Genomic DNA, 27928 nt, shown 5'->3' with positions numbered 1-27928 from the left:
CTTCTGCATGGGTCATGTGAAAACATCACTGATGAGACGTGTGGATGCATCAATGCCCTTCCTCCTGATGAAGAATACTGCCAGCTCTCCCAACTCAGTACGTTCTCATGTCTGGTCACAGATGACATAAAACTGTGGATACAGCCAAGAATCTGAAGCTTTGACACTGTATAAGGCCTCAATTCTCCTGAGTCCTTAATGTAAGAGTATTGACCCGTACTGGGATTGATCAAACAATAGACATGGTTAAATCATAAACTTTAAAGACTCCCTCCCATTTATAGAAGTCATTATTTTAGAAGCACTTTAGAATGTGTTTTGATGATTTACTTCCTAATGTCAGCAAGATATAAGGTTAATAGCTTTGTGTTAAACGTTTATTTAAACTATGAACTTGACTTTTGTCTCCAAACAGTCAATACAACTTGTCCTATCACAACTTCTGCACCTCCATCCACCACTTCTCCACCTCCATCAACAAGTAGGGCTTTGAAAAGAGTTGGCTTCCTGGCAAACATCAAATACACACGTTCTAACCTAATGTATTTGAAATGGATACTTTCCCATGATGCACCTGTTCTCACTGCAGGTCCTCCAGTGGTCTATGAGTACCTGACTACTATCGAGTTGCAAACCACAAATGTTACAGTGATAGAGGAACTGAGGAGCATCCTGGATAACATCAGCTACCCCTTCCCCATCGACAGCAACATACTGATCTCTGAGGTCAACATCACCACAGGTGAACACAAAGTTCTGCCAATGTTGTGTTATCGCTCTTTGCAGATGACTGGGTCACAGGTTTGAAGTATCCTGTATTTGCTTGTCTATCATGTTTGACGATGTGTTATGACTGTATTGAACAGTCTCTGTTGGATTTTGCAGAGATCTTTTGTGACTGTTGTGACCAAAAATGCAAGATTTTAAGGCAGCTCTTCGGAAGAAAATGCTGCACAATTTGTGGATAATTTTTTATGTTTGTAAACCAAAGGTTGTGGGAATCAGGAACATATGCATAAACATTTGAGATGGAATAATGGATAAAATCTCATTCAAGCTATAGACAAGTCTTCCAGTAAGAATGAAAAGAATTTTAAAAAGTGCATCACTTGAAATATAACTGCCATATTCCTAAACTCCATAAACAAGCAACGGAGAAGGTAAATATACCTCACCTTAAAAATGTAGAAGTGCGATCATTTGTCAGACTGGCGGGAAAGTTCAACAATTGGTCAAATTTGCTCAAATGTTGCATTGAATGGACATAATTAGAAGGTACCACTGATCCACGTAGATTGGTAAATTCTCTCTGACTTGTAAGAATTCAAAATTACAAATTCTTGGAGAGACTGATCCCACCTTTCCATCACAAATGTTAACCGTCATCCACAAAGTGTATCATTTGGACCAAATTTTCCAAAACATTGTTTGTGTTTTATCTGTCCTCAGTTTGCTCTCCGTTCGGGGCTGGGTTCCAATGCACATGTGAGGACCAGTATCGCTGGCCATGTGACAAGTGTCTTCTGCATGGGTCATGTGACAACATCACTGATGAGACGTGTGGATGCATCAATGCCCTTCCTCCTGATGAAGAATACTGCCAGCTCTCCCAACTCAGTACGTTCTCATGTCTGGTCACAGATGACATAAAACTGTGGATACAGCCAAGAATCTGAAGCTTTGACACTGTATAAGGCCTCAATTCTCCTGAGTCCTTAATGTAAGAGTATTGACCCATACTGGGATTGATCCAACAATAGACATGGTTAAATGACAAAATTTAAAGACTCCCTCCCATTTATAGAAGTCATTATTTTAGAAGCACTTTAGAAGGTGTTTTGATGATTTGCTTCTTTATGTCTGCAAGATATGAGGTGAATAGCTTTGTGTTAAATGCTTATTTAAACTATGAAATCTGCATTCCTTTGACTTTTGTCTCCAAACAGTCAACACAACTTGTCCTATCACAACTTCTGCACCTCCGTCCACCACTTCTCCACCTCCATCCACCACTTCTCCACCTCCATCCACCACTTTTCAACCTCCATCAACAAGTAGGGCTTTGAAAAGAGTTGGCTTCCTGGCAAACATCAAATACACACGTTCTAACCTAATGTATTTGAAATGGATAATTTCCCATGATGCACCTGTTCTCACTGCAGGTCCTCCAGTGGTCTATGAGTACCTGACTACTATCGAGTTGCAAACCACAAATGTTACAGTGATAGAGGAACTGAGGAGCATCCTGGATAACATCAGCTACCCCTTCCCCATCGACAGCAACATACTGATCTCTGAGGTCAACATCACCACAGGTGAACACAAAGTTCTGCCAATGTTGTGTTATCGCTCTTTGCAGATGACTGGGTCACAGGTTTGAGGTATCCTGTATTTGCTTGTCTATCATGTTTGACGATGTGTTATGACTGTATTGAACAGTCTCTGCTGGATTTTGCAGAGATCTTTTGTGACTGTTGTGACCAAAAATGCACGATTTTAAGGCAGCTCTTCTGAAGAAAATGCTGCACAATTTGTGGATATTTTACCCCTAAAGTTGTGGGAATCAGTAACAGATGCATAAACATTTGAGATTGAATAATGGATAAAATCTTATTCAAACTATGGACAAATCTTCCAGTAAGAATGAAACAAATTTTAAAAAGTGTATCACTTGAAATATAATTGCCATATTCCTTAACTCCATACACAAGCAAGGGAGAATGTAAATAATTATCACCTCAAATATGTAGAAGTGCGATGATTGGTCATACTGCCGGGAAAGTTCAACAATTGGTCATATTTGCTCAAATGTTGCATTGAATGGACATATTCACAAACTCCCACTGATCCACATAGATTGGTCAATTCTCTCTGAATTGTAAGAATTCAAAATTACAAATTCTTGGAAAGACTCATCCCACCTTTCCATCACAAATGTTAACCGTCATCCACAAAGTGTATCATTTGGACCAAATTTTCCAAAACATTGTTTGTGTTTTTCTGTCCTCAGTTTGCTCTCCATTCGGGGCTGGGTTCCAATGCACATGTGAGGACCAGTATCGCTGGCCATGTGACAAGTGTCTTCTTCATGGGTCATGTGACAACATCACTGATGAGACGTGCGGATGCATCAATGCCCTTCCTCCTGATGAAGAATACTGCAAGCTCTCCCAACTCAGTACGTTCTCATGTCTGGTCACAGTTAACATAAAACTGTGGATACAGCCAAGAATCTGAAGCTTTGACACTGTATGAGGCCTCAATTCTCCTGAGTCCTTAATGTAAGAGTATTGACCCATACTGGGATTGATCAAACAATAGACATGGTTAAATCACTAACTTTAAAGACTCCCTCCCATTTACAGAAGTTATTATTTTAGAAGCACTGTAGAAGGTGTTTTGATGATTTACTTCCTAATGTCAGCAAGTTATGAGGTTAATAGCTTTGTGTTAAACGTTTTTTTAAACTATGAACTTGACTATTGTCTCCCAACAGTCAATACAACTTGTCCTATCACAACTTCTCCACCTCCATCAACCACTTCTCCACCTCCATTCACCACTTCTCAACCTCCATCAACAAGTAGGGCTTTGAAAAGAGTTGGCTTCCTGGCAAACATCAAATACACATGTTCTAACCTAATGTATTTGAAATTGATACTTTCCCATGATGCACCTGTTCTCACTGCAGGTCCTCCAGTGGTCTATGAGTACCTGACTACTATCGAGTTGCAAACCACAAATGTTACAGTGATAGAGGAACTGAGGAGCATCCTGGATAACATCAGCTACCCCTTCCCCATCGACAGCAACATACTGATCTCTGAGGTCAACATCACCACAGGTGAACACAAAGTTCTGCCAATGTTGTGTTATCGCTCTATGAAGATGACTGGGTCACAGGTTTGAAGTATCCTGTATTTGCTTGTCTATCATGTTTGACGATGTGTTATGACTGTATTGAACAGTCTCTGCTGGATTTTGCAGAGATCTTTTGTGACTGTTGCGACCAAAAATGCACGATTTTAAGGCAGCTCTTCTGAAGAAAATGCTGCACAATTTGTGGATATTTTACCCCTAAAGTTGTGGGAATCAGTAACAGATGCATAAACATTTGAGATTGAATAATGGATAAAATCTTATTCAAACTATAGACAAATCTTCCAGTAAGAATGAAACAAATTTTAAAAAGTGTATCACTTGAAATATAATTGCCATATTCCTAAACTCCATACACAAGCAAGGGAGAATGTAAATAATTATCACCTCAAATATGTAGAAGTGCGATGATTGATCATACTGGCGGGAAAGTTCAACAATTGGTCATATTTGCTCAAATGTTGCATTGAATGGACATATTTACAAACTCCCACTGATCCACATAGATTGGTCAATTCTCTCTGAATTGTAAGAATTCAAGATTACAAATTCTTGGAAAGACTGATCCCACCTTTCCATCACAAATGTTAACCGTCATCCACAAAGTGTATCATTTGGACCAAATTTTCCAAAACATTGTTTGTGTTTTTCTGTCCTCAGTTTGCTCTCCATTCGGGGCTGGGTTCCAATGCACATGTGAGGACCAGTATCGCTGGCCATGTGACAAGTGTCTTCTGCATGGGTCATGTGACAACATCACTGATGAGACGTGTGGATGCATCAATGCCCTTCCTCCTGATGAAGAATACTGCCAGCTCTCCCAACTAAGTACGTTCTCATGTCTGGTGACAGTTGACATAAAATTGTGGATACAGCCGAGAATCTGAAGCTTTGACACTGTATGAGGCCGCAATTCTCCAGTAGGGCATCTCCAGCATGGCATATGCCTCCATGAGGTGAATAGCTTTGTGTTAAATGTTTATTTAAACTATGAACTTGACTATTGTCTCCCAACAGTCAATACAACTTGTCCTATCACGACTTCTCCACCTCCATCAACCACTTCTCCAACTCCATCAACCACTTCTCAACCTCCATCAACAAGTAGGGCTTTGAAAAAAGTTTGGCTTCCTGGCAAACATCAAATACACACGTTCTAACCTAATGTATTTGAAATGGATACTTTCCCATGATGCACCTGTTCTCACTGCAGGTCCTCCAGTGGTCTATGAGTACCTGACTACTATCGAGTTGCAAACCACAAATGTTACAGTGATAGAGGAACTGAGGAGCATCCTGGATAACATCAGCTACCCCTTCCCCATCGACAGCAACATACTGATCTCTGAGGTCAACATCACCACAGGTGAACACAAAGTTCTGCCAATGTTGTGTTATCGCATCACAGGTTTCAAGTAACATGTATTTGCTTGTTGCTTTGCATGTAAGTGCCATATTCCTAAACTCCATAAACATGTAAGTGAATATGGCAATAGACTTGAAATTGAGTATGGAGAAGTGAAATTAAGAGAAAGTTAAACAATTTGTCAAATTTGCTAAAAGGTTGCTTTGAATAGATATATATGGAAGCTCCAGCCGAACGACATAGTTTGGTGAATTTTTCGTTTTGAATAACTGTACATTCCTGGAAAGTTTTCCATCACAAAATGTTTCTCTTTGAATATGAAAACTTTGTGTTTTTCTGTCCTCAGTTTGCTCTCCATTCGGGGCTGGGTTCCAATGCACATGTGAGGACCAGTATCGCTGGCCATGTGACAAGTGTCTTCTTTATGGGTCATGTGACAACATCACTGATGAGACGTGTGGATGCATCAATGCCCTTCCTCCTGATGAAGAATACTGCCAGCTCTCCCAACAAATCCCACTCAGTTCGTTCTAATAGCTCAACAATTCCCCTCCCAACTATTCAAAGTGCATTCTTTATTAAAAACAATTACTTATTATTTTCACTTTTTTCCCAAACAGATTCCACTTTTTGTCCTTTACCCCCCTCTCCTCCAACCACCTCCACCACCTCTCCTCCACCCACCTCATTACCACCACCCACCCCCACTCCTCCAGCAACCTCCACCCTCTCTCCTCCAACCACCTCCACCCCCTCTCCTCCACCCACCTCATTACCACCACCCACCACCACTCCTCCAGCAACCTCCACCCTCTCTCCTCCAACCACCTCCACCCTCTCTCCTTCAACCACCTCCACCCCCTCTCCTCCAACCACCTCCACCCCCTCTCCTCCACCCACCTCATTACCACCACCAACCACCACTCCTCCAGCAACCTCCACCCTCTCTCCTCCAACCACCTCCACCCCCTCTCCTCCAACCACCTCCACCCTCTCTCCTCCAACCACCTCCACCCCCTCTCCTCCAACCACCTCCACCACCTCATTACCACCACTCACCACCTCTCCTCCACCCAACTCCACCACCTCTTCTCCCGTCTTCACCCCCACTCCTTCAACCACCTCATTACCACCACCCACCACCACTCCTTCAGCAACCTCCACCCTCTCTCCTCCAACCACCTACACCCCCTCTCCTCCACCCACCTCATTACCACCACCAACCACCACTCCTCCAGCAACCTCCACCCTCTCTCCTCCAACCACCTCCACCACCTCTCCTCCACCCACCTCCACCCCCTCTCCTCCAACCACCTCCACCCTCTCTCCTCCAACCACCTCCACCCCCTCTCCTCGAACCACCTCCACCACCTCATTACCACCACTCACCACCTCTCCTCCACCCAACTCCACCACCTCTTCTCCCGTCTTCACCCCCACTCCTTCAACCACCTCATTACCACCACCCTCCTCCACTCCGAACATCTCCTCCACCACTCCTCCAACCACCTCCACCCTCTCTCCTCCACCCACCTCCACCTCCACCCTCTCTCCTTCAACCACCTCCACCCTCTCTCCTGCACCCACCTCCACCCTCTCTCCTTCAACCACCTCCACCCTCTCTCCTTCAACCACCTCCACCCTCTCTCCTCCACCCACCTCCACCTCCACCCTCTCTCCTTCAACCACCTCCACCCTCTCTCCTCCACCCACCTCCACCCTCTCTCCTTCAACCACCTCCACCCTCTCTCCTTCAACCACCTCCACCCTCTCTCCTTCCACCACCTCCACCACCTCATTACCACCACTCACCACCTCTCCTCCACCCAACTCCACCACCTCTTCTCCCGTCTTCACCCCCACTTCTCCAACCACCTCCACCCTCTCTCCTCCACCCAACTCCACCACCTCTTCTCCCGTCTTCACCCCCTCTCCTCCACCCACCTCCACCCCCACTTCTCCAACCACCTCCACCCCCACTTCTCCAACCACCTCCACCCTCTCTCCTCCAACCAACTCCACCTCCACCACCTCTCCTTCCACCACCTCCACCCTCTCTCCTCCAACCACCTCCACCCCCACTTCTCCAACCACCTCCACCCTCTCTCCTTCCACCACCTCCACCCTCTCTCCTCCACCCACCTCCACCCCCACTTCTCCAACCACCTCCACCCTCTCTCCTCCAACCAACTCCACCTCCACCCTCTCTCCTTCCACCACCTCCACCCTCTCTCCTCCACCCACCTCCACCCCCACTTCTCCAACCACCTCCACCCTCTCTCCTCCAACCAACTCCACCACCTCTTCTCCACCCACCTCAACCCCCACTCCTCCAACCACCTCGACCTCCTCTCTTCCAACCACCTCCACCTCCTCTCTTCCAACCAGCCCCACCCTCTCTCCTCCACCCACCTCCACCCCCACTCCTCCAACCTCCTCCACCCCCTCTCCTCCAACCACCTCCACCCCCTCTCCTCCACCCACCTCCACCCCCTCTCCTCCAACCACCTCCACCCTCTCTCCTCCACCCACCTCCACCCCCTCTCCTTCCACCACCTCCACCCTCTCTCCTCCACCCACCTCCACCCCCACTTCTCCAACCACCTCCACCCCCTCTCCTCTAACAACCTCCACCCTCTCTCCGCCAACCACCTCCACCCCCTCTTCTCCCGTCTTCACCCCCACTTCTCCACCCACCTCCACCACCTCTCCTTCATCCACCTCCACCCTCTCTCCTCCAACCACCTCCACCCCCACTCCTCCAACCACCTCCACCCCCACTCCTCCACCAGGTAAGACTGAGAAGGTGGTTAACTCAAATCCAAACCGGTTGCACGACTACCTTTGTAGTGTGAGAATCTGGAGGAAACATTTGATTATTGATTACCAAAGTATCACAAGCTCAGGATTCACACACGAGGCATTGGTTAAACAGTTGTCGTAGCAACAGAAAGATGTTGTCGATGAGATGAGATCATGTAAAGAGTGTAAAGCGTGTTCTCATGTGCCTTTCAGATGAGATCGAGGTGGTCTTCTCAATGACCCTAGACCTGACCTTCACTGCGGAACTGAGTGATCCAACGAGCAGCCAGTTCATAGCCCTGAGAGATACAGTACAGCCATTGGTGGGTCTATGGTCGAGAACATTCTGTTCTAGATGTGACAGAGCTGAACTCACAGTCTGCTTCTCTCACAGCTGGAGGCAAACTATCGATCACTGACAGGATTCAGTTCGATTACTGTGCGAGGATTCAGGTACCATTTTATTATATGACGCATACCAATCATATCAATACCATTTTCATATGTATAATATCATATTATATCATATTATAGTATATATATATTCAGATCGTAGATTACATCCCACATGATGGAGCTGGATGCTAAAGGGATGCTAAGGGATTGTTCTGTTTGCCAGCGCGGGAAGTGTCGTCGTCGACTTCACTCTCAGGACGACCAGGGTGGTTGATGGAGAGTTGACGGCCGCCAACGACAACCTGGAGCAGAGCTTTGAGCCCTTCGCCCCGGTGCTGGGCATCATCACCGAACCCTTCACCAGTCAGTCAAAGATATGATGGAGACCCATACTCATGATACTGATTCTCACATGATACTGATACTCATGATACTGATACTCACATGATACTGATACTCATGATACTGATACTCATATGATACTGATACTCACATGATACTGATACTCACATGATACTGATACTCACATGATACTGATACTCATATGATACAGATACTCATGATACTGACTCATGATACTGATACTCACATGATACTGATACTCATATTATAGATACTGATACTCATATGATACTGATACTCATATGATACTGATACTCATATGATACTTATACTCATATGATACTGATACTCATATGATACAGATACTCATGATACTGATACTCATATGACACTGATACTCATATTATACTGATACTCATATGATACTGATACTCATGATACTGATACTCATATTATAGATACTTATACTCATATGATACTGATACTCATATGATACTGATACTCACGATACTGATACTCATATTATAGATACTTATACTCATATGATACTGATACTCATGATACTGATACTCATATGATACTGATACTCATTTGATAGATACTTATACTCATATGATAGATACTTATACTCATATGATAGACGCTTATGCTCATTTGATAGATACTGATACTCATATTATAGATACTGATACTCATATGATACTGATACTCATGATACTGATACTCATATGATACTTATACTCATATGATACTGATACTCATATGATACAGATACTCATGATACTGATACTCATATGACACTGATACTCATATTATACTGATACTCATATGATACTGATACTCATGATACTGATACTAACATGATACTGATACTCATATTATAGATACTTATACTCATATGATACTGATACTCATTTGATACTGATACTCATTTGATAGATACTTATACTCATATGATAGATACTTATACTCATATGATAGACGCTTATGCTCATTTGATAGATACTTATACTCATATGATAGATACTTATACTCATATGATAGATACTTATACTCATATGATAGATACTTATACTCATATGATAGATACTTATACTCATATGAGGTGGAAACATCCCAGGAAGCTGCTGTCGTCAGGCAGAGGAACAGAAAACTGTCCGAGCAACCGGCCACTATCTTTCTGCGTCCTGAATTTTTTATTTTATTTTTTATTTAGGTTAACTTCTTTTTTTTGTATCTATCATACTCATATGATGATCATATGATAGATACATAAACTCATTTACATTTAGGGCATTTAGCAGACGCTTTTATCCAAAGCGACTTACAAGAAGTGCATTTGTTACAATAAGTACATTTGTCATAAGAAGTGAGTCATTTTTTTTACTCATTTGATACTTGTACTCATTTGATAGATACTTGTACTCATTTGATATATATTTATACTCATATGATAGATACCCCTGCACATAATCCTGTGATATTCATGTTTGTGAACACCTCCGCCCTGCCCTCCCTGGACAGGCCCCGACCCCATCACCTTCCCCAGCCCGGTGTACACGGGCCAGGCCCGGACCCTGACCTGTGGACCCCCGCCTCCCCAGGCGGGCATCGGGGTCGTGACCAGCGTCTCCTGGACTCTGGGCACCAATCCCGTCCAGAACCGAGGCCGCTTCCAGATAACCAGTAGCGCCAGAGTCTCCAGGCTGACCATCAACAACCTGGTCCCCTCGGACAGGGGTGAGTCCCCGGCCCCCAGCACTCACCTCCACGCCGTCAGCATCGCCCATGTGTTGAGTGGTCATGTCCGCCTCTGTGCCTCTTGTCGTTGGTTCGTCTCAGTTGTATTCACCTGCACGCTGGTGGGCGGAGCTCTGAGCTTCATTCAGAGTGGGAGCTTCACCGCGACGACCCTCCTGGCAGCTCCCGTCATCCTGGTCAACAGACAGAGCAACGCCATCTGTAGTGGCGGCGTCGATACAGATACGCCGCGGAGATGCTGTGTCCAGCGGCCCTACAGGCCCCAGTGGGTCGATGTGCCCCCAGGTAAGCACCACCCTACAGTGACAGGGCCAAGGACATCCCATTTAATGTGGCGAGTGCTGCAAGCAGCGCTCAACTATTGTTGTTCTTAGGCTTTCTTCTTTCTTTCTTATTCTCTACAAACTTGGGGGCCCTATTCCTTCCACAATTTTCCCCCCTAGAGACTACCATTCCACTTTTAAAATGTTCATATTAGGTTAGAATCGCGTGCTACTATTCAAATGTTTAAAATATTTTTAACTCTTTAAGATATTCTACTTTTGAAATATTGTTTTTTATAATGGAAGTCAGCCTTTAACTTTCATTCAAACATTTAACAAGTCAACACAATTTGATATTCAAATATGTATAAACAGATTTTCAATATAATTTATACCTTTTTATATAAAATGATTTATATTTTATCACAAATGTTTTCAAACTTCATCACTTCAGCTATTTGTTTAACTTGTTTAACCATTTTAAATTTTAAAAATGGTGTGCATGTTTACTTGATTGTTGAACTCTTTACGTCTTAAACTATGTGGCTTTGCAAAAACATATTTTCAGGCTCTGTCACGACTCAGAGCGGGAATCAATTGCAGATCAAAAAAGGATTTATTCCCAAACAATCCAGCAGGCAGATCAGATTCCAGGTACAGGCAGGGTTTGTAAACAGCCAGGCAGGCAGACAGATACAGACGGACAGGTACGGGCAAGAGATCCAAAACCGATAGGCAGAAGACTTAACAACAGTCCATACGAGAATCCTGACAGGCTCACTTTGCACTACAGCACTCACAACACATTCTCTGTAGGAAATGCATTTTTCTTACTACAGACCTACCATCAGGTAACGTCCTAGCTTCAGAAAAAGATTTTATGTACATGAAGTTTTGTATCATAAAAAGTAAAAAAATAGGAATACACAGGATGTAAATGTTCCCGCCCTTTGTCCACCAGGAACAGTGCAGCAGAGCGTGGAGCAGGGAAACAACTGTGTGCAATATAACTACAGGTTAGACTGCACGATCTCCACGGTTACCACCATGTGCCGCGTCATAGGCATCCCCGCCTTCCAGGCCAGCAGCCGGCTCAACATCATCACAGCAACAGGTCAGATGGGTCGAGATGCCTAGAGAGACCAAGTCTAGAATAGTAACACTCGTGTTGAAAGCTGCTGTAGGTTACATTTGTAAAAAGGGAAGAAGTGATTGCATTCCCTCACCGGTGGTGGAGCCATGATGACGTTGTGGGCACCGATGTGGTTGACCCCAAACTCATCAGGGATGCCCTCAATGGTACGAAATGAGCGCATTTCATTTGACAGAAATGAATAAATCATAGCTTTTCAAGTTATAGCTCTAAGTATTTTAGATATCATAATAGTAAGTGTCCTGCCTGCATCACGTCTCAAAGTCACACTAGTGTTACTATCGCCACATGTATAGTTCTATAGTTATAGCTCTACAACCAGACAAGGGCTGCTTCTTGGGCGGCATGAAACTCAGAAGGTAGAGCGAATTGGCTGGTAACCGGAAGGTTGCTAGTTCGATCCCCGGATTCTCCTAGCGGAGTGTCGAGGTGTCCCTGAGCAAGACGCCTCACCCTAACTGCTAACTGCTCCTGAAGAGCTGGCTGTTGAGTGTGATTGAATGGGTGAATGTTAGGCATTATTGTAAAGCGCTTTGAGGGGCCACGAGTTAGAAAAGCGCTGTATAAATGCACTCCATAAAAATGCCGTCCACTCTCCTTGTGTTTGTTTGTCGTGAGTAGCAGTCATCTGCAACAACCCGCAGTACGGCGTGGGCGGGGTGGGGGACGAGTCCAGTCCCGGGTGTGACCCCGGTTTGGAGGGGGAGCGGCTCGCTGTGTGCCAGGCCAGCGGGGTGTGGCTGCCCCTGATCAACACCTGCATCCTCACCAGGATCAACGACCTCCTGACCCAGTCCGAGGTACACAGAATGGATGGATTATATACCAGCTGGTTGGCCTCTGTCCGACATTTTCATTTACAGCATTTAGCAGACGCTTTTATCCAAAGCCACTTACAGTAAGTATATTTGTCAAAAGAAAGAGAAACATTATATTGCTGTAGGACTCGGTACAGTAAGGAAGTTAATAGAAACAAGTGCCAAGCACTAACAATTGCTAGGCTAACCCATTTCCTGTATACAACAAGGATAGCTAGGATAAGATGCTACACAATGCTAAATACTATTTTTAAGTGCAAGGATGTACAACATACATTAAGTGTGTACATTAAGTGCCAGGATGTACACAATATAATAAGTGCGTAAGAAAGAGAGAGGGGGGTAGGGGGCTAAGATTATCCACTGTACAATAATACAACAAGTTTTAATACAATAATACAATAAGAGTATCTTAATAAGTTGTGGATATTTCCTTTTTCTCTTTTCAGAGTTTGAATCAGGATAATGTTCCATCGTTTGTGGAAGACCTCAGCGGCTTGGTCAGCAACAATCAAACCCTTATAACGGATTCCCCGCTCACCATTTCAGCCATCGTTGACATCCTGACCAACGTGGGCAACGTGAACACGATGATCGTGGAGGACACCATGCAGGTGAGTGGCGTCCCCCCCCACAGTGACACAGTAACACACTGACACGCCCTCCGGGTGCACACAGGAGGAACCATGTGCTCAACCCACGTCGTCTCCCTGCAGAGCATCCTGAACACGGTGGATGTGATCGTGAGCGACAACACCATCGAATCGTGGGCTGCTCTGAACGCCAACCGAACCCTCAACACCAGCTCCTTGTTCCTGAGCTCCATGGAGACCATCACCCAGTTCCTGAGCGGGGACGACTTCTCCGTCACCACGCCCAGCATCCTGCTGAACAGAACCCGGTTCAGCGACTCCTTCACGGCCGACATCAACTCCAGCTTGGTCATCAATCTCCAGGACACCAACCTCACAGACACCTTCATCACTACCATCACCTTCTCCACCCTGACCAACGTCCTGCCCCCCCGCACCAACGCCAGCTTCAACGTCAGCCAGGACGCCAACGCCACCGGCCCGGAGATCCGGATCAACGCGGCGGTGGTGCTGATCCAGCTGAACGGGTCCAGGGCGCTGCGGCCCAACCTGACGCTGTCCTACAGCAAGCGGAACACCTCGCTCACCGAGGACCCTCAGTGCGTCTTCTGGAACTTCCAGCTGCTCGACTCTCAGGGCGGCTGGGACGACGAGGGATGCACCTTCGTCTCGGACGTGGACGACGTGGTGGAATGCAACTGCGACCACCTGACCTCCTTCTCCATGCTCATGTCCACGGGCCTCCCGCCGGGAGCCGCGGAGGCCCTGGACATCATCACCTACATCGGCGTGGCCATCTCCATCGTCAGCCTGGTCATCTGTCTGATCATCGAGGCGCTCACCTGGAAGGCTATGACCAGGAACACCACCTCCTACCTGCGCCATGTGTCGCTGGTCAACATCGCCGTGTCCCTGCTCATCGCCGACATCTGGTTCATCATCGGCGCCGCCATCACCTCGGAGACGGACTCGACGGAGATGGTGCCCCTGGCGGCGTGCAGCGCGGCCACCTTCTTCATCCATCTCTTCTACCTGGCGCTCTTCTTCTGGATGCTGGTGTCGGCGCTGCTGCTCTTCTACCGGACGGTCATGGTCTTCTCCCACATGTCCAAGACCACCATGCTGGCCATCGGCTTCTCGCTGGGCTATGGCGCGCCCCTGGTCATCGCCGTGGTGACGGTGGCGGCCACGGCGCCGCAGGTTCCCCAGGGGTACATCCGGGACAACAACGGCTGCTGGCTGAGGTGGGAAGACACCTTCGCCCTGCTGGCCTTTATCATCCCTGCCGGGGTCATCGTCTTAATCAACTTTGTCATCCTGATCGTGGTGCTGACGAAGATGCTGCGCCGCGGCGTTGAGAGCAGCCACTCCGAGGAGAAGAACACGCTGCTAGTCATCTTAAGAAGCGTGGCCATCTTGTTCCCCACCTTCGGGCTCACCTGGTCTCTCGGCGTTGGGGTGATGGTGGCTCCAAGGAATTTGGGGCTCCATGTCACCTTTGCGCTATTCAACTCCTTACAGGTACGTGGACGTCATATCGTACATTTACATTGAGGCAGACACTTTTATCCAAAGCCACTTACAGTAAGTAAATTTGTCAGAACAAAGAGAAACAATTTATCGCTGTTGGTAAAGTAATGATGTTCATAGAACCAAGTGCCGAGCACTAACAATCACTAGGTTAACCCATTCCCTGTATACAGCAAAGATAGCTAGGATAAGATGCTACACAATGCTACACAATCAAACAAATGTGTTTCATACTTAGGCCCTGTCACTTTGGGACTGGACAGTTTCAGGTTTAAGAGTCGATCTCATCGTGTCTTTAAGAACATATGTGAGTGGACTGGGCCTTGGAATAATCGCACGCTTCTATTCAAATGTTTTAAATATTTTTAAGATATTCTACTTTTAAAATATTATTTTGTAGAATGGAAGTCAAACGTTAAAGGCTAGGTTGCAGGTTTACCAGAAGTCTCAATTAATGGGTACATAAAGCACTCAAAATATGTAAATCATTCATAAAATGTCTCCGAAATAGTGTCCAATTTTGGTCGTTTTTGGCAGTAACGAGTGCGTTCACAAACGCGAAGGGGCGACACGACTCCATACAAAGTCAACGTAGAGACGCGATTCGGGTGAATTTTTCGCTAGAGAAAACCTGACACTTTCACCCTGCACAGGCGAGCGAGTTCACGAGGATTTGCAGTGTGACAAATTCACTCGCGTTGAACTATTTCAACTTTGCCGTGACATTTGCCTAATGACAGCCAATCAGCGTTCAACAGCGTGGCCACTGAGTGACATGCAAACGTAACAGCCAATCAGCATTCAACCAGCCAACCGTTCCCTGCAGTGCAGTCCGGGGTGAACCGCAGCATGGAGGAGTAAGTGATTGTTGCTGTTTGCAACTCCCGGAGCTCTATATATATATAATAGTATATAATATAATATAATTTTATGTATAATATCACGGCCAAAAGCTCTATGCGCCTCCGGATGGCCGTAGCGCGGGGAGCTCTAGTAGGGAATGGGCTTCGCTGGGTTTGTTTACCGGCGTGGCTATGGTTTTCGGTCTTGTGTGTTCCAACGGTTAATTAGGTATCTAATAAATCGCTGTCTATTCAATACTTTATTCAGTGCTTCTTCCATGCTCATTACAATATAATGAATAGACTGCGTCGGGTTCCCGACATCAACGCAAAGACATGCAATGGTGGTTATCTCGGCCGTGGTTGAGAATGAATTGGCATTAAGCACCGTTTACGGGCAAAAGATGTGGCGTGACAAATTTGCCTGACAAAACTTGCACAGCGACTGTTTATGATGTCGGGCGACAAATGTGTCTTTTGGTGTGAACGCACCTGCCATTTGGCGATGACGTCACGTTGGGGAGACGTGGGGGAAGGTAGCCTCAGCCTAGTACTAGAACTATGGCGTCTAAGGTGGCAAGAACCACAAATAGCATGTATGATGGCCCACAGCCGTTTAATTTCTAACCTGTCAGACGTGAGAGGACGAATGAGGAATTGCCTAGAAGAAAACCAATTAAATGCATGGTCAGAGGAGAATGAGTGGAGGGTTGCTATAATTTATCAACGCAGCAACGAGCGCTAGAGCAAGTCAATGAACAACAGTGCATACAATATTGACACTTTTATTTTTTGTTACTGTCAGTGAATAGCACAGAGTGAAAGTCAAAAATGACATACATGAACGTGCATGCTTCTACCAACGTTGCCAGCATTCCGGAGAATCAGCGGAGATGTACATTAGGATTGTATGAAATGGCGGAACACTGTCAGTTCGGAGCTACGAGAGATGAACATATAAGGGATCGTCTTGTAGTAAGAATTACAGACAAAGAACTTTCGCGCCAATTGACTCTTGCGCGGGTTATTGAACGTGTGCGCCACGCAGAGGTGGTGACGAAACAAGTCAGTCTTCAATCCAACAGACTGGAACCTCAGCTAGCCAACATTACCGCGGTGAAATGGAAAAGTGGACAGTATAGAAAGAAAAGCCATGAGTGTGGGAGATGTGGTAAGCCACAACATTTTGATGAAAAACGTTGCCCTGCATTAAAAAGTAAGTGCAATAAATGTCACAAGAATGGACACTGGGAACGTAAATGTCAGTCTTAAGCAGTCAGGGAAGTCACAAGTGAACAGCCTGAACAAACATTTCCATGGCGCTGTTGATCATAAGAATGGAGAAAATAAATGGACTGTGAGCTTAACCATAAACAATGTGGTAGTAGCCTTCAAAATCGACAGAGGACCTGACGCTACCATTATCGTTCAAGGGACATTCAAAAATAGTCTGTAGAGTGCAATAAATGAGACAAGAGACGGAGATGCGTCGAGTCGGCTTTACTCTCCACTTCAATATAAAACTTCATATCAAACGCGAGAGAGGTCAAAATGGGGACACCAGGTTAAAACCGCAACCCTTTCCTTTAAAAGGTACAGTCCCTTGGTGAATGTCTCTTAATCAAACTTGTGGGTCACCACACAGGCCCACCCAGAATTCACCCATGCTCACTGAGCCGACCGAACAGCTGCCGTAGATGCGTCAGGTGGTCTTCTGCGGACGCACTGTCCACGAGAATGTCGTCCAAGTAAACAAACAGGAACAGCATGTCCCGCAGCACGGGAGTCCATGAGGCGCTGATATGTCTGCGCTGCACCCTTAAGGCCGAAGGGCATCCGCAAAAATTCAAAAAGGCCAAAGGGTGTGATGACTGCCGTCTTGGGGACATCCTGCAGGCGGACGGGCACCTGATGGTAACCGCGCACCAGGTCCACCTTCGAAAAGATGGCGGCGCCGGCCAGGTGGGCGGAAAAGTCCTGAATGTGCGGCACTGGGTACCGGTCGGGGGTGGTGGCGTTGTTCAGGTGACGGAAATCACCACAGGGACGCCAACCGCCATCAGCCTTGGTCACCATGTGCAGGGGGGAGGCCCACGGACTGTTGGAACGGCGCACGATGCCGAGGCGCTCCATGGTGGCGAATTCCTCCCTGGCGATCGCAAGCTTGGCAGAGTCGAGGCGCCGGGCTTGTGCATAGACTGGGGGGGCCAACCGTGGTGATGTACTGCTCCACGCCATGCTTAGCCACCGCCGAAGAACATGTCGGGAAACTCAGTCAGCAGGCGTTGATACAGGTCCCCGGTGGCAAACGTGTTCGACAAACAAAGCGCCCCCATCCCTTCCAGTGTGCAGGGGTATGAAACAAAAGAGAGAGCTTCGATCAGGCGGCAGTTGTTAACACCCACCAACAGCCTGTAAGCGCAGAGGAAATCAGCTCCCAGGAGTGGCGTAGACACGGCGGCCATGACGAAGTCCTAGGCGAAACGCCTTCCCCCGAAACACATTTCTACATACCTCGTTTCATAGGTACGAATGGGTTGCCGTTGGCGGCGTCCATCGGGGGGCCACGCCCGCCAGCCATGGTGTCAACAGGCAGGATGCTGCGCTGAGCCCCAGAATCGACCAGCAGCCACCGGCTGGACAAGGTGTCAGTGACGAACAACAGCTTTCAGTCATGGCCAGCGCTCACAGCCGCTAATGAGCGCCGGTCCGGGCTTTTCCCTGGGACCCAAAACTGCAAGGCTGGCTACATTGCTTGGCCTTGGCCCCAAACCTGGAATGGTAATAACACCACCCGTCATCACGCTGTCAGCGGGCCGTCACAGCAGCTGTGGTGTCCGGGTCGTACTCCGGGGGTGGAAGCGGGGCAGACGTGTGCTGGGGGGGCAGCAGAGCATGGACAAACTGCTGCCTGTTGGCGAGGAAAATCCTGTCTGCCTCCACAGCCAGCGTCCGGTAGTCCCTGGAGGAAAAGAGGGGGGAGCACCCCCCTCTGGTGCTGGAAGCTGCCACAGGAAAATGTGAGCGAAAAGGAACAAGGGATCCGCCGAGCCCAGCACAGCCAGCATCCTCGCCATTAACTCGGAAGGCTTGCTGTCGCCCAGGCCGTTCAGGGAAAGCAGGCGGTCCGCCGTCGTCGAGGCATCTAAGGCCGCTACAAAGTGGAAATACTTCGTAACGTCCTGCGTTATTCCTCTCAGCTGGAACTGGGCCTCGATGTGTTGAAACCATGGCCGCGGGTTGTGCTGCCAGAAGTCTGGTAACTTGATGGTGGCAGCGTAGATAGCACCGATGTTAACCGCGACATCAGCCGCGCCGCAAGCAGCGGCCGGCAACGCAGCAGCAGCATGTTCACCACCGTCGATGTGAGACATAACCCAGCCGTATGCAACTCGCGTCGGGGTCACCAATTGTGGAGTGCTATAAATGAGGAGACAAGAGACGGAGATGCGTCGAGTCGGCTTTACTCTCCACTTCAATATAAAACTTCACATCAAACGCGAGTGAGGTCAAAACGGGGACACCAGGTTAAAACCACAACTCTGTTACGTAACCCTTTCCCTTAGGTACAGTCCCTTGGTGAATGTCTCTTAATCGTACTTGTGGGTCACCACAAGTCCTAAAATCCAGTTAGGGCCAACAGACATACGCTTTTTATGCCCAGGGGGTGACCTCAAATGTGCAGGCTTGTTCCAAGGCACCACCAGATACAGAGAGAAAATGTTTTCTTTCAAAGTGTATGTGAGGGAGGGAACAAGCTGCTTATTGGGCCGTGAGGAAGCAGTGAAATGGGCCTAGTTAAGAGGATGGATGAGGTCAGTGGTGTGTTTGGGTCGAGTGGGCTTGGAAAACTGAGCCAGTCAGAATAGCCCTGCATGATGATGCCCAGCCGTATGCAGTGCCAACAGCCAGACGAATACCCCTGCCACTGGTACCGCTGGTGAAGCGGGAACTACAGCGCATGAAGGATGAGGACATTATTGAAAAGGTGACGCAGCCGACCGAATGGTGCGCCGCTATGGTGCCGGTGCTTAAGCCGAACAAGAGAGAGGTCCAGCTATGCGCAGACCTCTGGAAATTGAATAAAGCAGTGAGGCAAGAGAACTACGTCCTACCTACAGTAGAGGAGATAATGCCCAGGTTCGCTGGTTCAAAAGCGTTCACGTCATTGGATGCAGCAAGTGGATTTTATCAAATTCCTCTGCATGAAGAGGGCAGGATGCTCACTACGTTTATCACTCCGTTTGGGAGATATGCCTTCCGCCGTCTCCCATTCGGAATATCAACAGTGCTGGAAATTTTTCAGAGAAAAATGGCGGAGACTTTGGCCGGCCTGGAAGGAACAGAGATCTTCATGGACAACATCTTGGTCCATGCTGAGACCGAGGAGCTGCACAACCAATGTAAGATGAAGTGTTGAAGGTCATCAAGGCGGCAGGGCTCAAGCTCAAGGCTGGGGGGCGTCCTACTCCAGCAGCATAGAGAGAGCTGGAAACCCGTGGCCTACTGCTCCAGACGATTGAGCGACGCAGAGAAACGGTACACGCAGATCGAGAAGGAGTGCCTTGCCAGCATTTGGGCCTGTGAACGCTTCGACAAGTACCTGTATGGACTGGACAGTTTTAGACTGGTGACCGATCACAAACCACTGGTACCCCTCATGAACAGCAAGGATCTGGACTGCGTCCCAAACAGGTGCCAGAGGCTGCTGATGAGACTGATGTGGTTCAATGCCACCGCAGAGCATGCACCTGGTAAGACATTAGCAGTAGCAGATGCACTGTCTAGGGGCCCAGAGCAGTGTCAGGGGGATGGGGTTTGTCATGAGGAGGTAACAGCACACATTGAATCTGTTATGGACCAGGTCCCAGCCACACCACACCGAATGGCAGAGCTAAGACTGCACACTGCAAATGATAGGCAGCTCCAGACAGTCATAGGTTTCATTAGGAGTGGGTGGCCCAATTTTGAAAGTAAGGTGCCGGAGGCAGTTAACAAAGTGACTTCTACAAAGTGAGAGGAGAGCTATCAGAGGTAGAAGGTTTAGTCACTAGAGGCCAACACATCGTCATTCCCACTGAAATGAGAGAAGTCACACTAAAAATAATTCATGATGATCACCAAGGCCTAGTGAACTGCAGGGAAAGAGCCTACCAATCAGTATGGTGGCCTGGAATAGCTGAGGAGATAACTAGAACAGTACAGCAGTGAACATTATGTAGAGAGAACAAAAACACTCAGAGAAAGGAGCCATTAATGTCCAGTGAGCTCCCATCCAGGCCATGGCAAAAAATTGCTATAGATCTGTGCGAGTACAAGAAGCACAACTACTTAGTAGTGTCAGATTATTACTCCAGATATCTACAAATTTTGAATCTACCTACAACTACTACCCACCAGGTTGTAGCGAAGCTGAAAGCCACATTTGCACGTTTCGGTATCCCCGAGGTGATAGTGAGTGATAATGGGCCCCAGCTAGCTTCAGCAGAGATGAGGGAGTTTAGTGAGGACTATGATTTTGTACATATCACATCCAGCCCTCACTACCCGCAGAGTAACGGGCAGGCAGAGAGGGCAGTTCAGATAGCTAAATCTATATTGAGACAGAAAGACCCCCTCCTGGCCCTAATGACATACAGAGCCACAACCACCTCATCGACAGGAATCAGTCCAGCCGAACTGTTGATGGGCAGGAAAATTAGGACCAGCTTGCCCATCTTGCAGGACAATCTGAGACCTAACTGGCCCAACGAGGATGGGATCAGGCGGGCTGACGCTGCAGCCAAGCAGCGGCAGGCCTATTTCTACAAGTCAAGTTAAGAGTAAGCTAGCTAAGAGTCAAGATCCTACCCTCCTGAGCCCGGGGGACTCCACACTAATGGAACTGGATGGACAGGAACAGTGGACAACGCCTGCTGTTGTATAGCTCTAGCTCCACTCCAAGGTCCTATATCGTGGAGACAGCACAAGGTGAGCGCTACAGGAGGAACAGACGCCACCTGCAGTCTACGCCTGTCAGTGAAAGTTCTGACCAGACTGAGCTCGTTCTGGCAGAGTGAGCAAGCCTCCGGTCAAACTGAACTGGTGAACAGGGACTGTGGGGCTGTTTTTGGGGAAAACTCAGGGTCAAGAGACTTTGCAGTATGGACTTCGGGGGAGAGAGAAAAAAAAAAAGGGGAGAAATGTTTAAGTAATGAATGATTGGTTGGTCTGACGGTTGTATACAGTCACATTTCAATAAGAAATATTGTTAACATACAGAAGTGTTAAATGTTTACTAGACACCTAGAGTTCATGTGAAATGATAAGGGCAACATCTTTAAGGGGGAGATGTAATGACAGGTAGTGACCACTGGAGGTCAGTGTCATATCCTAGGGGAAATGTTCTGTGCCAAGTAGTCGAAGAAGGGATACACATTAATGCATTGCATTGTTCTGTGTGGCAGTTCTGGATTAAACCGAACACTGAGAACTCACGTGTAGTCGTGTCCAAATATATATGTCTGTTAGTAGTTAGCTGCAGACATTACACCTACTAGCTCCAATTATGGACCAATAACAACATTTTGCCTAGTGTTTATTTCTAAGCTTTCTTTTACCCAGTGGGCGAAATACCCGTCAATATTCGGGGGTCCCCATCTTCCGATTGTTGCGCAATACCGATATACCTTTTTCAGTAGGCCTATAACATTACAATAGTTCATGGATGCAAGCCAAGACAATCAGTCTTTAACCTACATTTTATGGGGTCAGAACAGTCTCATTAATAATGAATGCACAGAGAAGGATTCACAAATATATTTTGTGATTTATATATAAATGACTCTTCTCACAAATACATTTCAATGCACACACAAATGAATATATCGGTATGTATAGATGTAAAATAAATCCATAAACAAAAATAAGTTTCACAAACACATTTCTGATCCACACACAAATGTGTCTTGTTTTAAATAAATGTAATATCCTTCTCTGTGCATTCATTATTAATGAGACTGTTCTGACCCCATAACATGACAACACACACGCACACACTTAACAATTTTGATAATCCGATATGCTATAGTAGTCTTTTGTAAAGCAACACTGACATAGGAGGCTGCATTGGCTAAAGTTGTTTGGATGCACGTTGATTTATAACAAGGAGAGGAAATGTTGTGCATTACAATGCAAACACGACAATGATTGGCACCAATCTGGCAATTAGATTAGCAATCAACTGAATAAATGCCAGGTATAGCCTATCGGACACGCAATCAGTGCACTTGCAAAAGAGTGCCTGCAAGTATGACCGATCGTGGTGTGGCATTATTTAGCCATCAAAATACCGCAAATACGACCAGACAGATGTACATTGAACACATTATACACAAACCACATTCATCCAACCCGGCGGATGCTGACAGACAGCCCACAACAAGCCAAACATCACCACGGCGGGTGTGCTTTTCTCTCACTCTCGCACGCCCGTACACAATCACTCCAATTTATCCAACTCCAAGGCTAGGCTGCTTCACTAAGACCACAACTAACCACAAGGCTTTCATAACCATGCAGTATAGCGAGGCCGGAAAGGACACACGCACAGTCGCACACACCCATTTTATGCAAAACAATCCGTTTTATCATCACCATTCAGTCACTGCAAAGATTTAAAGAACAGCCTCTTACCATAAGTTAGAATGGACCCAAAGTGTGTGTTTGATACAGTCTGGTTTAGCTTCAGCTTGCAATCCGTTTTTAGTATGACTTCTGAACATTGTCTTTCTTCTGTTTGGCACACATGGCTAATTTGCATACGCGCACAGGACTGGCTGGCTCCGCTTACCGCTACGGACTGCCTTTATTAACGACCAACCACAAGCATGGAAACCAGCGCAACCAGTAAACGAACACCTCACTCACGGTGACGGTGGCGGCAACATGCACACAACATGTCAACACTCAACAACACACAACTAATTAACTACCCCAACCCATTAACCCCACTCAACCCAGCAACCACACTGTCCCCGAAAGGGTCCAAACCCCCAGGTTAAATGAACCCCCCTGTGTGGCGACCTGTGGTCGCCACACAGCCCCCACCTTAGGGGTCAGACGTCCCGACGACCCCCAACACCCATCACACAGTCCGAAATGTTCCGGTGGCCGCCGCCGCTGCCTCAGGCCCTGCCGGTGGCTGTCCAATTGCGGCGCAGTCTGTGTCGCCCGTCTCCCGCAGTGGGCGGAATAGGCCCTCCTCTGCCGAGGATCAGCAGGAGCCCTCGGGGTGTGGTCATGGAACACCGCCATCGGGGCCCCCACCAGTTCCTGCCGTAGGGCGGCGCTGGAGCGCCGTTCGGGAACCCTATCCTCGGTGGCCCTCCGCTGTCTGGCCCGTCGACGGCCACGCCGGCGGCTGGGATGGACTGGACGCTGTCCAGTCCGCCCGCAATCCTTGACCCACCGACACTGCTCCGGTTCGAGGTCCGGTGGCCTGGGTTTCCGGACCCGGTCCTTGTCCTGCCCGGACTGGAACGCCACTGGCATTGTGCCACGGGAGAGGGCTGCCCAGGGCTGCCCCAGCCGCGTCCACCCAGGCACCACAGCGGTGGCAGCGGGGCTTGGCGGGACCAGACTGGTCCTGGCAATCATCCTCCGTGGACGGCTGCAGGCTGGGTTGGTCGGAAAACTCCCGCTCCGCCCGTTCCGCCACGTCGAGAGCCACATCGAGGGTCGCGGGCACGATGAGGCGGACGTGCTGCCCCAGCCGCGGCGGGGAAAGTCCCTGAACGCATGAAGGGCTAGCTCATCCCTAGCCGAACCCTGCAACACGGCCTTTAAACTTCGTTTAAACATTTAACAAACCAACAAACTTGAATCGCAAAAGTTTAATTTCTTACCCGCTTAGTATAGTTCCAGTTGGTCTGCCGTTGACGCTAGAGCGTGATGACGTCACGCGCTCCCGCTTGGGCTCGAATGTTCAGAAAGCGGTCCACTAGCAGCGCTGAACCACAGGGGGGCGCTGGGCCCCAGGCTAGATTTAAAAACTCAAGAGTTGAGATGTTGTGTTTTATTAAATGGTGATATGCGAGGATAAAGAGTTCTCCTCATCTATGATTTCTTTTTTTCAGGGCTTCTTCATTCTTGTGTTCGGGACACTCATGGACTCAAAGGTATGGCTATCTTTGGGCAAAATGGAACAAATGGTTTACTTTCACATTTCTGAATGTCTGAAAGACTACTATGTATTGATGACCTCTGTAATAAATCAAGTATTTCCTTACAGAATGGACTGAATACAGTCATGGTTTTAACGTTAAAATACAAGATAAGGATTTGTGACCTGCTTGTTGCTCCTTTCAGATCCGAGCTGCTCTGTCCAGAACCGTCCCGGCCCTCAGCTCCTCCTCCAACCAGACCCGGGTTCGTAATCACCTCCATCTACCTCCACCTGTTCTCTATCTACCCCCATCTACCTCCATCTACCTCCATAGACCTCCACCTGTTCTCCATAGACATCCATCTACCTCCACCTGTTCTCGGTTTAACTTGAGCTTATATTAAGGATATTAAGCATATGTTGCACTCACCCACCCCAAACCCTTACCTTAACCACCCCAAACCCTTACCTTAACCACACCAAACCCTTACCTTAACCACACCAGACCCTTACCTTAACCACACCAGACCCTTACCTTAACCATGTGTTCTCCAGACTACCAGCGGAGGAGGATCGTCGATCGGCAGATGGGCGCTCCTCAACAGGATACGAGGACGACGTGGTGAGGCAGACAGACAGGCAGACAGACAGAGGGACGGACAGACTGACGGACAAAGGGATGGACAAACAGATAGACAGAGGGACAGACAGAGGGAGGGACAGACAGACAGACAGACAGACAGACAGACAGACAGACTGACAGAGGGACAGACAGACAGACAGAGGGAAGGAGGGAGTGACAGAGGGAAGGAGAGAGGGACAGAGGGACTGACGACTGACAGACAGACGAAGAGACAGATAGACAAAGGGACCGAGCGACAGACAGACAGACAGAACGACAGAGGGATGGATAGACAGACAGAGGGACAGACAGACAGACGATATCAGCGCTCACCTTGACACGCAGCATGTTTTTCTCTCCGCTCCCAGGTGTGTACCACATGATGAGCGCGGCTAACAACAGCAGCTCCAACACTGCATCGGAATCCTACCTCAACATTTGATTTGGAACGTTTGCTATTCAATCTTAAAGGGATACTTCACCGGTGGAGATATGGAGGTTATACAAAGTAAATAATTATATGTATTATAAATGTGCAAAAAAAATTGAAATCGGTTCATCCTAGCCTGAGAAAAGGCAGAAAGTGTCTCTCTGGCTCAAAAGTAAGAAATCCTCCAACTCCCACAGTGCATTGCACCCGCTTCACCGCCCGCCTGTTTCCGTTTGGAGGGGGAAGGATCCATGGTCCTAGCGCGAGTGGTAGCGCGAGCGAACTTTGTCTAAACATATCCCTGTGATACGTTGACTAGTTTAGACTTCTGCCCTCGTTTTTTCAAATGCATCATTTGTATATTACTGTACAACATAAGAACGTTAGCTAATTACAGTTGCTCAGCATATCAAGCATTTGTACTCAACCTTTTCTCCCCAGTTGAAATAAGTGTTTATCTTATACAGTAGGCCTACTTTAGTATAACAGCACTTGGGTTAGTTAACAAATCACAACAACCAACATGAATTTGAAGTTTTATTCACGAAAAAATATGAACTATTTGCAAAAATAAAACGTGTAGGGTGCGTTTGCTAGCGACAAAATAGTCACAGCTCAACTAGAGCATCTACTGTCTCCCATAGACATCCTATACATAGACGCAGCATTGGCTGCTGGGACGCGAGAAATACGGCCGCCATCTTGAAGTGGGTATGGGGAGCCAGGGAGCAGCATAAAGTCTGAGGGGAGATTGGAACAAAGGATGTATTTCTGCTTGGGGAACACAGTTTGGCATCGACAACCACCATTCGGACTTGTTATCATTGGTTGTGTCTGTTTCATAAGATAAGGCTGCACCACATTGCCAAACTTGCCTCTCTTGAACATCAGAAAGGAAGCACGAGAAAGATGCTACGCAAAACAGTCCTCTTTTAGGGTTTTAATCCCACACAGATATTGATATTTTTTACATTCACATTGCCTTGCATGAACTACATTGGTCAGCCTGCATTTACCCTGACTGCTTTTTATTGTGTTTTGAATTTCACTCCTAATTCATGATAATCAGATTTAATGCGATAGATTTATTTTCCATGATAATTATTTTGTAATTTATTCTCTTCTTTTTTAAACACTAAATGGTCAGTCTGCATTTACCCTGGCTGCTTTTATTGTATTTTTGGATTTCACTCTTTCTGGTCTGGTCATTTTCCTGTATCAATTCCCACCTGCAAACTCCAGTCCATTCCATCCATCCATCCACAAATAAACATTCATCAGCAGATTTGTATCATGACGCATTCTCATTTAAGGCAAAGTATAAGACAATACTTTCTTAACAGTATAATTGTAACCATGATATAAATGGAGTCATTCAAGTTACAATATTCAAATACTAACATTGTTGGGTAAGACAGAATTTGGTTTTATCTGAACCCAGTGAAACAGATTGGTGGTTTTAGCTGATATAAAAACTTTCAAGTGTATATATATTTTGTTTAAGTATTTGGCAGACGCTTTATTCAAAAGCGACATACATAAAAAATACATATAGAACAATCACTGTAAACATTATAATAATTTAAGGAAAGAATGTTGTTAATAAAAGTAAATACAAAATATCAATACAAAGTGTCAAGACAGAATAAACTCTGCTGCTGCAGCAACAGTCAGAGATACAGTCTATAAGGTAAGATATATAGATATCTAGTGTATTCATACATTGTTTATGTAGGATAAATATGTATATATAGCCTAATCATATATTGTTTCTTCAACTTAAAAATAGCTGACCGGCTTTTTTCCCCTTCTCTGGGATTATGTTCCCAGTTTTGATCTCGGAAGTCTGGTCACTTATAGCATATAAGAATATTCTATTACTGTTAAGCCAACTATGAATAATAAAACACGCCAAACCATGTGTCCTTTATCATAGCTACATGTATGATAAAATAACGCGAGAAAATCAGTGGTATTCAGTGAGGT

General features: G+C 46.8%; 1 protein-coding gene across 1 annotated transcript; it reads left to right on the top strand.

The window, feature by feature from the left end:
- Positions 1-7: 7 nt before the first annotated feature.
- Positions 8-27178, top strand: LOC307088306 (uncharacterized protein; the record flags this gene model as incomplete). The annotated part of the gene is made up of 21 exons (XM_079754159.1): positions 8-38; positions 590-742; positions 2163-2315; positions 3692-3844; positions 4897-4983; positions 5093-5245; positions 5592-5768; positions 5866-8037; positions 8261-8370; positions 8442-8500; positions 8667-8806; positions 10310-10525; positions 10628-10831; positions 11771-11923; positions 12584-12762; positions 13230-13394; positions 13497-14894; positions 24862-24903; positions 25094-25153; positions 25446-25512; positions 25881-27178. The coding sequence occupies 21 exons, from the start codon at positions 8-10 to the stop codon at positions 25952-25954; spliced, it is 5946 nt and encodes a 1981-aa protein (XP_079610285.1). The 3' UTR covers positions 25955-27178.
- Between the last annotated feature and the right edge of the window lie 750 nt (positions 27179-27928).

Source organism: Pollachius pollachius (assembly GCF_949987615.1).
Source record: "Pollachius pollachius genome assembly, chromosome: 16".
In the NCBI taxonomy this organism is placed as follows: domain Eukaryota; kingdom Metazoa; phylum Chordata; class Actinopteri; order Gadiformes; family Gadidae; genus Pollachius; species Pollachius pollachius.
The sequence above is the reverse complement of the archived record's forward strand: the minus strand, read 5'-3'. Positions and strand labels throughout refer to the sequence as shown.